Source organism: Polypterus senegalus, chromosome 10, assembly GCF_016835505.1.
Source record: "Polypterus senegalus isolate Bchr_013 chromosome 10, ASM1683550v1, whole genome shotgun sequence".
Taxonomy (NCBI): domain Eukaryota; kingdom Metazoa; phylum Chordata; class Cladistia; order Polypteriformes; family Polypteridae; genus Polypterus; species Polypterus senegalus.
The window spans coordinates 9,467,333-9,478,648 of NC_053163.1; the positions used below are offsets into that span (position 1 = coordinate 9,467,333).

Genomic DNA, 11,316 nt, shown 5'->3' on the forward strand with positions numbered 1-11,316 from the left:
ATTTTTCTCTTCTCTGTCCTTTGGCTTGTGTTTTTCATGGAGTTGCATGACATACTCTTTATGTCTTCATTATGTAGTTCAGGCTGCCACACAGACACAGCACAAGTTGGCACTTCCACAGTCAGGTGGACTACAATCAAATGAAACCCCAGACAGGTGATCTCCACTGAACTAATTCTGTGACTTCTAAAACCAGTTGGCTGCACCAGTGACAATTTAATAAAGGGGGTCAATACTTATGCCATCGATTACCTAATGTTTTAAATTTGTAATTAATTTTGACCAAATTATTTTCACTTTGACAGCAAAGAGTCTTTTCTGTTGATCAGTGTCAAAAAGCCAAACTGAATCCACTGCGATTCAATGTTGTATAACAGTAAAACTGACATCTTGCATCTGAAGATTTAGACAGCATACAGGTGAGGTGACTTACTTGTGCTCAGATGGTGTCAGTAGTGGGATTTAAACCCTCTACTAGTGGGTAGTGTTTTTTTTTCCAGAACTTCAAGGTCCAAACCTTTAACTGCTATCCCACAATGCCATATTTTCCTGGTGAAAAAAGTTTTTCATGAGACTTTTAGGGCTAACATGTTGTTTTCCTTGACTTCAACATACAAGCAGGAAGACATTTTTACACTGGTATTTGGCTTTGATTTTGTTTGTAACTTTGATAGCACACTCCCAAATAATTAGGTGGGCGTCAGCCACAGAAGGTGGGGCATTAAATTTTGTTTCCTTCTTCTGCACACAGTGAAAAAAAATTCACAAAAGTTACAGGAGCAATCATTCTGGTGCTTCTCCTGGGGTTTGAGAATGCATTTGTGAAGTTTTTTTATTTTTTCATAACATGTATATGTGCCAGAGAAGAAGTATGTGTCTGTGGGTTGGGGCTCGGTAGTGTCCCTTTGTGGTTACACAAAATTTAAGTGCCAACTCCAAAGAATGATCAATGGAAAAAGAAAGAAAGAATGAAAAGGCGTAGCTCCTGCCAAATCACACCCACTATCTCCACTCCTTTCTCTTATTCTGGCTCAATTGCTCCTCCTTATTACTCCAGCATGTTTTTATTTATTTATTTTTTTGTTTCAGTTTACAAACAAGCTCAGGAGCCTCAACGCTTCAGCTTCAATCTTCCTCCAGCCTTTCACGTTCAGCACCTCTATATGGCTTCTTCCAGAATGGGAACATGGAGAGTTCTGTTTATCCTCCTACTACCAGGTATAAGCATGTAGTTTGTTTTTTTTTTTTTAAATTATGTGTGCTTTTTTCTGTTTCCACACTTTCAGAATATTTGCTTATATTATTTTGATTTTTATTATTTTGTAAATGTATGTGTTGATCCAAAAATGTAATCTCGTTTAAAGTGTTTAAAAATGTTTCATTATTACACCCCTATTCTGATTCAACTTTCTTGTATGAAAAGCACAGTGTAGAACTGAGATGTCCTATGTGAGCTTCTCGCTTAAGAGGAGGAACTCAAAATACATAAAAGCAGGCATTTTAACTTCAAGTACCGTACTGAGAAGGTGAGGCAATTTTTATGAAACAGCCTATAATTAATTGTGCTGGAATCTGTAAATGTCTGTCAAACATGGCCAACACCTTCTACTTGTAAAAATGCATTTCACACTCAGATGTTTTCTTAACTAAAATTAGTTGTACATTCATAACATCGCACAGAAAACCAGCCTCAGTCAGACTGGTGTCATGGGGTGGGTGAAATGGAGCTTATCCTAGTAGCATCAGGCACAAGGCAAGAAATCAGCCATAAACAGGGGACCAGTTCAACACCACCTATTCATTCATGTGCCACTAAAGTACAAATTTAGAGTTGACAAATAATCCAGCCTGCATATTGTTTGAGATGTGGAAGGAAAACTATGAAAGTCATCGGAAAATTATGCAGTCTCCACAAAGAAAACGACCTGAGGAAGAAATTAATGATATCATAAGATTTGGATTTGTTTGGAGTCCTGGAGACCTCAGCCATCAAGCTGCTGCCCCATTGGCCATTCCACAGCTGAGTCAGCGCAGGGCCAGCCAATCAGATGAAAGGACCCTTCTACCTGATGATTCCTGTGATCCTCCATCAGAGATGACTTTACTATAGGCTTACAGAACAACGTGGCAGGTGGGCCGTGGCACCAAGTGCCACATTTGAGTACCGAGAAGAGAAACAGAATAGGTGAGGGTTAGTTTCCAATTATAACTATCATATTACTTATGTTTTAGTGTTAATGACTGACAAGAGAGATGCAGTCTGTACAGTTAATCAGCAGCTCTAGTCAGGGTGTGCTAAACTCAGTTGGGATTTGGAAGCTGAGATTGAAGGGGCATCTCTTATTGTAGCAGGCAGACCACTCCACAGTTTATGGGCCCTGTAACTAAAAGCTCGACCTCCCACTGTTATTTTATTAATTCTTGGAATCCTAAGCATACTGGCATCTTGAGATCTTAATGTGCGCTCTGGTTTGTAAGTCATGATAAGTTCAGACAAGTAAGCCAGACCTTGGCCATTTAATGCTTTATATGTTAAAAGAAGGATTTTGAAATCTGCCCTGAACTTAACCGGGGGTCAGTGTAAGGATTTAAGAACTGGAGTTATGTGTTCGTATTTTCTTGTTCTTGTAATAATTCTTGCAGCAGCATTTTGGATTAACTGTAGGCTGTATAGAGAAAAGTTTGAACATCCAGTGATCACCACATTGCAGTAGTCAATCCTACTAGAAATAAATGCATGGATTCATTTCTCAGAAGTCAGCTTGGAGTTTGCTAAAAGGTATCTAAAAGACTGAGACTGAGGAATAACAAGATTCTCTGGGGTGGTGAAAGCAAAACTAGTGTGGTGCCTGAAAGAAACCAGACACTGCTCATCACCTGTGCAATACCATTCAAACAGTGAAGCATGGTGGTGGAAGTAGCATATTGTGGGGTTGTTTTTCAGCAGAAGGGACTGTGAGATTTGACAGTGTAAATGGAAAAGCTGAATGGAGCAAAGTACAGAGATATCCTTAAAGAAGGTAGATCCAGAAAGCTCAGGGCCTCAGACTGGGCAGAACGTACAACTAACATTACACAAAGCAAAGACAGCTTTGTCACAGACTAGTCTTTGGGAATGTTCTTGAGTTGCCAAGCCAGTGTCCAGAGTTAAACACAATCAAACATCTCTGGAGAGACCCCAAAGTAGCGGCCTACTGATTGACTCCATCCAACCAAGTAGAGCTTGAGAGGATCTTCAGAAAATCCCAAAATTCAGTTGTATGAAGCTTGCTTGTCAGACCCAAGAAGACTCCAGGCCGGAATGGCTGCAGCTAAATACTGAGTAAAGAGTCTAAATATTTGCGTTAATGGGATATTTCAGTTTGTTATTTTGAATATCTTTGAAAAATTTCTAAAATCTTATTTTCTCTTGGTAATCTTGGGGTATTGAGTGTTGTTTGATCAGAGAAAAAATTAATTTAAATTAATCTAAACAGAGGGCTAAAACACAAAAAAATGTGAAACGTGAAGCATTCTGAATGCATGGTACAACCTAAACAAACTGTTTTGGCCTTGTTATTGCATTGCTAAGCAGGAAGCATACTTTCTAAAATGCCAGTGGCTTCACCTATTAAGAAATTATCATCGTACTCTGATATCAACCAAAGGGTACAAACAAAATAGCAACAAGCAAGCAATAAACATTTCACACCCGTGTTGATTGTTTTGGTGAACAGACTGAGCTGAAGCCTAAACTAGAGGATCTGTGTGGTTTACTGTTGATCTCAGTGGTGTAGTAGGCAGGAAGCACATTTTATTTTATTATTTATTTCTTTTTGAGGTGTTTTTATAGTTCATAGTTGTTTTGTACAGGTAAATTATTTAATTTTTCTGAAACTGAAAGTTTCCTAGTCAAAGCCGTCAGTGACTTTCTTATTGGAAGAAATGTCCATCCATCCATCCATTATCCATCCCACTATATCCTAACTACAGGGTCACGGGGGTCTGCTGGAGCCAATCCCAGTCAACACAGGGCTCAAGGCAGGAAACAAACCCTGGACAGGGTGCCAGCCTACCGCAGTGAAGAAATTTCATTTAATGAAATTCATGGTCATTGGGAAAGAAGCACAGCGCAACAGCATTTGGTGCCAGGCAGGAGCCAATTTTCATAAATGCATTTTTCATTTGTATTACATGTTTTAAAGGTATATAAGTTATTGACTGTTCACAGATCCAAAAATGAACAGAGCAGTTAAATAAGTCATTCCTAATTTGTTCAGTGTGAGCGAATGTGAAACTCTATTCAGTGTTTGTTGCCATACTGGGCACCAATGGGATCTACTCTAGATGTACAGAAAAATTGGGTTCAAAGATCTCAATGAGTATTTGTATGCATACTTGACATTCAAAGATGCATCATGTGTAGCATGTTATATGAAAAACAATACATTCAACCCCCTAACATGGAGCTGAAAAGTTTTTCTGCTTATAACATTAGGCTATTTTGGTCCCAGTCTGGATTTTAGCCGTAATCCACAGTATATATGACATTAGGAGAAGCAATGTACAGATGATAGTCAGGTACATTATAAGTGCCAGAATCCCCATCTCTTCTGTTTTCTTAGGCGGTGATGTTCTGGCCTCATTGATACTGTATACTCTATGGTTTCTTTTTAATGCTGCTACTACAAAATATCTAGAAGCACTAGATATATCATCTTGTGTGAAATCAATTAGTTCTAAAATAGTATCTTAATACTGATTTTTAAATATCACAACAGTTAAAATTGGACAGCATGGAACTTAACTTCTTTCAATACCTAATTTTCTCCTTTTAGAAGTGCTTGCTAAATTCCAGTTTTCCATTCCACACCCCGAGGTGAGCGCCTCCCTGCACACAGATGTGCTGCTGCCCTGCACCTTTTCTGTGAAAAATAGCAACAATGGACTGAAGTTTGTAGTTATAACTTGGAAAAGAAATGGCATTCAACTGGCTCAGTACCAGGCTGAGACAATGAAAGACACCAGCAGGGCGGCGCTGTTGATCAATGAACTTCCAAAAGGTGACGCTTCACTGCTTCTTAGGAATGTCACCGTTTCAGATGAAGGAGACTACGAATGTGAAGTGCATGAGGCTCCAAACACAAGAAGTGGCAATGTGTCACTCAAAATTACAGGTGAGGACCACTCCACTCTCTTTTGTCATGTATGGAAAAATATCTTAAAATACTTTAACATGAGTGAAGCAACCAGCATTTATTCTGTTGAGTGGACAAACAGGTCAAATGGCATGAATAAGTCTATGGCAAAGCTAAAAGTAAAGCCGGCATTACATTACACTAATTCTAGTCAAAGAAGATGTCAAACTTGATGAATAAAGTTGCTGATCTCATTGTCTAGGGATGTCAGATTACCCAGCTAGAAAACGCAGATAATGACAAACTGCGTAATTCCATAACTACTTTCCTGCATAGTTTTCACATTTGAAAAAGTGTAGCAAGCTTGCCCCTTTTTAGGACTGTCAATAAGGTGCTGCCTGATGCCCCTGATAGATATATTAGCGTAGTTGGCAAGATTACAAAGATGGATAGATAGGTAGATATTTTACCATAGTTGGCAAAATTGCAACGATAGATAGGAAAGACACTACATAATAGATAGATAGATTTTGGTATAGTAGGCAGGATTAAATAGATAGATAGATAGATAGATAGATAGATAGATAGATAGATAGATAGATAGATAGATAGATAGGAAAAGTACTAGATGATAGATAGACTTTTATCAACATGCACATGTCCTTGTTCCAAGTGGCAAATTAATTTTTTTAACTATATGTTTCTTTTCCAGCTACTCCTAAAGTTTTTGTGAAACCATCTCTGTTGTTAGTGGATGAAGAAAACTTTCTTGAGTGCCTAGTGGAAGGTTTTTACCCAAGAAACATTTCTGTTGAGTGGTTCAAAGACTCCATTTCACTTCCAATACAGGAACCTCTTCATTTTAAGAACAATTCAGATGGCACTTTCAGCGTAGTGAATCACTACAACTACACCCCCACTAGCTCTGATATTGGTGGGAATGTGACTTGCCAGGTGATGTCTGGGTCGCAGCTCAGACACATGGTAGAAATTCCTTTTCAGATTTGCAGTAAGTTTAAAATTATATTCAAATAAACAGATGGGTCTTTTGGTATTTTCAATTATATTACAGTTACAAAAACAATTTAGATTTGTGATATTTGCAAAAAGTATATTTTTCCAAATGTCAATGAATCAATAATTCTTTTGTACAGCACCGTTTCACAGCATACACCCTCTAAAGGTGTTCCTCAAAGCAAGTGCAGTTCAATGATACACAGCACAACTTGGCGGATTGAAAGGTTGTGTATTTGTAACAATCGAGCACTTCTGGGGGTTTACTGTAGTTAAATGTTTAACTGTGTTGAAAGTTAGAGCATTTACAGTAAATTTGCATTTTATTTACTTAATCAAAATTATGACATACAGTATCTTGGTAGCAATGTGTCATATTCAATATATCAGGGACGGTAGAATGTAATTTGTCATTTGTAGAATATTTTACAATATCATTTAGTTATAAGCCAAGGCTACATGGGCTTGTGGTGGCTGAAATAACTTTAATGACGTCAGAGTCCACCTCAAGTGATGTTTACTTTGAATTGATTTGATGTAGTGTCGTTGCATTTAAATTATTTCAGCCTTTTTTGTATTCTTATTTTAACCATTTCAACACCATTTTTGCTTGCTTATGGGCACAGTCATTTGTTTATGAGTTACCTTGGTTCCAACCTGGATATGCTCAGCATACAATGTCATAGAGGTGATAGAATTAAAGGTCACTAATTAGTACATCGTATATACTCGCGTATAAGTATGGTCTTGAAACCCAAAAAAATCGATCATAAAATCAGACCCCAACTTGTACGCCTGTTCAAAAATGCGACACTTAATTTTTTTTTTACATCTTCTTGCTTACTCCAATCTCACAAGAGTTTCTCAGACCAATCGAATTTTGCTGCAGCAGCGCAGTTACCAATTTCTTTCACCACTTCAAAGACTTTTAATTTAAAACCAGCTTCATATTTTCTTCTGATTGAATGTCGTAGATAAAGGATGCTCTTACGATAAAGGTGTATGAGTGTGTGAGAAAACAAAAAACACAAAACAGTGCAAACATCGCTTTGGAATAGTTCAAGTATTACCGTGTGGTCACGTAGGCACAATACATTAAAAAAAAAAGGCAGCATGCTCCATGGTGGGCCATTGGACCATTAATGTGAGTTTTCTGCATTTGACTTATACAAATCCGGGAAATTATACTGTAAAATCAAGCCCCGACTTATAGATGGGAGAACTTAAACGCGAGTATATATGGTAAGTTTCTATTCAAGACTGCGGATAACTCCCAAACTCTTTGCATTTCAAAAAAAGTAAATACTACTGTTGTTCTGTACTTTGTTAACAACCTTCTTGCTCTCAACGGACTTCTAACGGTTTTGGTGGTCAGTCTGTTGAATTCTGGGTTATGGCCATCGATCATGTCTGTTCTATGGATCCATTTTCATCTTGTGCTATTTTTTCCACCTCAGCACAACAGTTAGTTGTTGGTTTGTGGAAGGTATATAAGTAATTATAGTTTGCATTTCTTAAAATAACATTTTGAAAGAAGTACCCGATAGTCAAAATCCATGTGGAGTCCAACTGTACATGTATGTAGCTAAAGAGATGGTGAGTTCCTGGTCACACAGTCCGTGTACTTTTTGGCATTTGAAATTTCATTTTTGAAGCAAAAACAAAAAAATGAAAATGAAAGGAATTTTCAGATTTACATTTTTGATTAAAGAATAAAATGAGGGAAAATAAGGTATGGTTTTTCCTTCTTATATCATCATCATTATTACTGACACTATGGTTTGTTTGTGGCAAAACAGCCATAACACTTATTTGTGTTTCACCAAACGTTCTCAAATACATGTACATACATTTCTGTATGGAGCTTTACCTGATCTGATACACACCAATATATTCAGCTTATGATTCAAACACATCTAAGTTCACACTATTGTAACCTGTATCTGAGGAAGGGCCTGCATTGACCAGAGCTTCAACACTCCATATATGTTTGTTTGCATCTTCTACTTACAGAGCTGACCATTGATGTATCACCCAGAACTCTGATTAAAGGCAAAGAAGAGAAAGTTACATGCAAGTTGGACGGCTGCCACTTTAGTAGAGCCTTTGTGAGTTGGAAAAGAAATAACAGGACTTTCACTGTGATGCAATGCCGTGGAACAAAGGAATGTGAGAGTGAGACCACCTTTAAGATAAGCACTGCAGCACAAAAAGATGTGGACTACTCCTGTGAGGCTGAAGTAGACGGACTTGGCAAGCCACTGACTGAACGTGTCCTGCTAAATCTACAAGGTGACAAAGCCAATTTTTCTTCTCTCACCTTAATGTATTGTAATGAATGCAGTAGGATTAACAACTCATCCATAAAGAAGACTTCCTTCAGGGCTATGCAGTCATTTCAGCATTTAAGAGAGGCCATGGATGCTGTTGATATGTGTCATATTTACTTAGGGGGATCTTGTGGGTTTTGTAATGAAAAGGTAACACAAACAGCAAAATGGTGTAAAGCGTCCAAACAATTCCCACACAATAGGTCTTCACTGGCCTGACCTAATATGGCTTTACCCTAGGCCGTGGTGTTTTTTTATCTCAAAATATACAAAATGCATTTCAAGGGAGAGGAACTGTCAAACCTCTGGCTCGATAAGACAGCTGAACATAACTTTTATAAAAGAAGAATTTACTGTATATTGAAAAAAGGGAAAAAAGAAAAAATGCATAAATAAAAGACAAAAATGATTTTCCAAAATAGGCAATCCAATGCAACCAAATCCAGTAATTATAAAAAACAGAACCAATGAATCGAAAGCCAGAAAATTCAAATACTACCAAACATATGTAATCCCAAACATCACCGAACCACTGAAGGACAAACTCGTCTGCCTCACATTTGAACGCTGAGGGCGGTCCTTCAGTAGTGATGTCAAGGTGGCCACACCTCTTGGGGCTCCACCCAAGACACACTCAGAGCATATACACATTTAAATGTAATATATAAATACTAAATAATAAGTACACATAAGAATATGAATTCTTCTGCTGCCACATTCAACCTCATTTGAATTTTTTGAAGTTGTCAGTAGTGACAATCTGCACATTTTTGGGAATGAGAGGCAAAAAAGAGACAGGGTCATGTGTTACAGTCCCTGATCAAATGAAGTCTCTGCTAGTGATTTTGCCACTAAAGACTGTTGATTGTATAGGACCTTGTGAAGAAAATTTTGATTTGATGATTCTTGTTGTTCCTTCAGGTAAAGGTGAGCCATCCAATTTATTGTTTTGGATATTTGGAAGTATCCAACTACTGCCAGTCCTACTGAGTCTGGCAGTTTACAAAGCAGGTGAGTCATTTCATTTCTTCGCTAGTATTTCAACTGATAATTATGACCCTGGTTAAGTTCTTATCCCTGAAACGCCATGCAGATGGCAAAAAAATTGCTTAAAGGCAGTTTGGAATGGACAGGAAGGAAAACTAAACAAAAGCCACACATCCATGAGAAGAAAGTGCAAACCCTGTGACCAGGCTGGGCTTCAATTTCATTTGCTACACTCTTACACTGAACCTATCTGTTATGCCTCTTACCATGTTATATTTCCTGAAATCTTTATATTGCAGATAGCTCATTTGTTTTCTTTTCTCCTTCTTAGGTCAAATCTATCACAACAGCAGTTTCACCATGTCGGACATTGATGTAATCCATATAGATGAGAAGATCATCATGACTTGCAGCTTTTCTGGAAAACAGTGGAAATTTAAAGAAGCAAAATGGAGGTGCAAAGTGAATGGAGAAGAGTGGGAAGAAATCCCAGCTGATGACAGCACACATGATGATGTACACAGTAGAGAGTATGCTGTACGTGACAACTCAAGAAGAAGACCCTTACGAGACAAACAGGGACCTGTCCTGCTGAGCGATCAGGAAACAAGCTCTGCCATTTATAAGCCCAAGGAACGGGATCAGTTTCTGACTGTCCAGTGCCAAGTTACAGTTGTGTCTGCCATTACTAGGAGAACACTGACCAAGAAGAAGGAAGCTCTTGTCCCAGTGCTGAGACAGGGAGAGTAGAAAGATGACTTTATACACACTCACATCTTATTAAGGAGGATATACGCATTGAGCAAGGCCACCTTTAGTATGCTGCTGCTCAAATAACAAGCAAGTCAATTATTGACTTTCACTTTTTAATTTTTAAAGGATGCCTAACAACAAAAAATCATCTCACTGGTGACATCTAGTAGATATTTAGGAATTATTGAGAAGCTCTTCATCTGAATGTAGACTCTGCACTTCAGAGACTCAAGGTGTCTCATCATGGTCCCCTTCATGTTCAGGCAGGGTCCACCTTTAATCCTGGGAACCATCTTTTGGTTACATTACATGGGACCAGATGAGTTTATTGAAAATGGAAATACTGTAGTATATTACTTAAATACGAATCAATGTTAAACAACTCAGCATTTTCCCCCTAAAATATTTTATAAACCAATGTAACACATTTAAATCAATGTAATATTTGTCCAGTCAGATTAACATGCAAAACTAATCCAAAGATTTTGTAAAATTGAGATCAGTTTTCCAATCACTACGAAAAACAGTTCAACATTTTCTGTTGGTGCCAATATGTTCACTAGCTACCATGTGACCCTTAACTGGTATAAGCAGCTATGACAGTTGATTGATAATATATATTTTTTATTCCATTTATTTATTTATTTATTTTAAAGCACATGCATAATTCTGCTACAGTTCCTGAATCAAGTATTTTTCGAATAATACCTAATTTAGTACAGAGGCTTCAATAACCAAGGGCCACCGTTACTCAATCTCAGTCTGAGGGTCTAGTATCTGCAATCAACACAAGTCCCACCTCTTACTCATGTGTTTTCAGATTGTATACTTTTTCCTACTATAACTTTTAAGCCAGGGTTTCTTCCTTAGTTTATGCTTAAAATTCTTTTTTATGTATTTTTTGATGAATTGATTACTATACTATATACTGATGTGTTTGTTGTTTGTCTAATTAATTATCTGTTCTCAGTCAATTTTATTTTATTTTTCAAATTTTCAGTTTCTATGTGGGTAATCTTGTTCTCTGATGATCCATGTGGTTTGTGGGTGGGTTTCCAAGAGGCGGGGACACCAATATCTCACAACAAGGAGCCACACCCCCAGCGTATAAATGG

At 37.7% G+C, this 11,316-nt stretch overlaps 1 protein-coding gene across 1 annotated transcript; it reads left to right on the top strand.

The window, feature by feature from the left end:
• The first annotated feature begins 596 nt into the window (after positions 1-596).
• LOC120536681 lies at positions 597-11,022 on the top strand. Its single transcript, XM_039765120.1, has 7 exons — positions 597-639; positions 1,090-1,218; positions 4,818-5,156; positions 5,830-6,126; positions 8,145-8,423; positions 9,383-9,472; positions 9,780-11,022. The coding sequence occupies exons 2-7, from the start codon at positions 1,164-1,166 to the stop codon at positions 10,196-10,198; spliced, it is 1,479 nt and encodes a 492-aa protein (XP_039621054.1). The 5' UTR covers positions 597-639; positions 1,090-1,163; the 3' UTR covers positions 10,199-11,022.
• The last annotated feature ends 294 nt before the right edge of the window (positions 11,023-11,316 follow it).

What these genes read in the sequence shown, in the direction of transcription:
- LOC120536681 (XM_039765120.1), top strand. Translation starts at nt 1,164, where the DNA reads ATGGCTTCTTCCAGAATGGGAACATGGAGAGTTCTGTTTATCCTCCTA. An exon ending in AATTCCTTTTCAGATTTGCA is followed by an intron (nt 6,127 to 8,144) that starts GTAAGTTTAAAA and finishes TTCTACTTACAG; the next exon opens with AGCTGACCATTGATGTATCA. An exon ending in TCTGGCAGTTTACAAAGCAG is followed by an intron (nt 9,473 to 9,779) that starts GTGAGTCATTTC and finishes TCTCCTTCTTAG; the next exon opens with GTCAAATCTATCACAACAGC.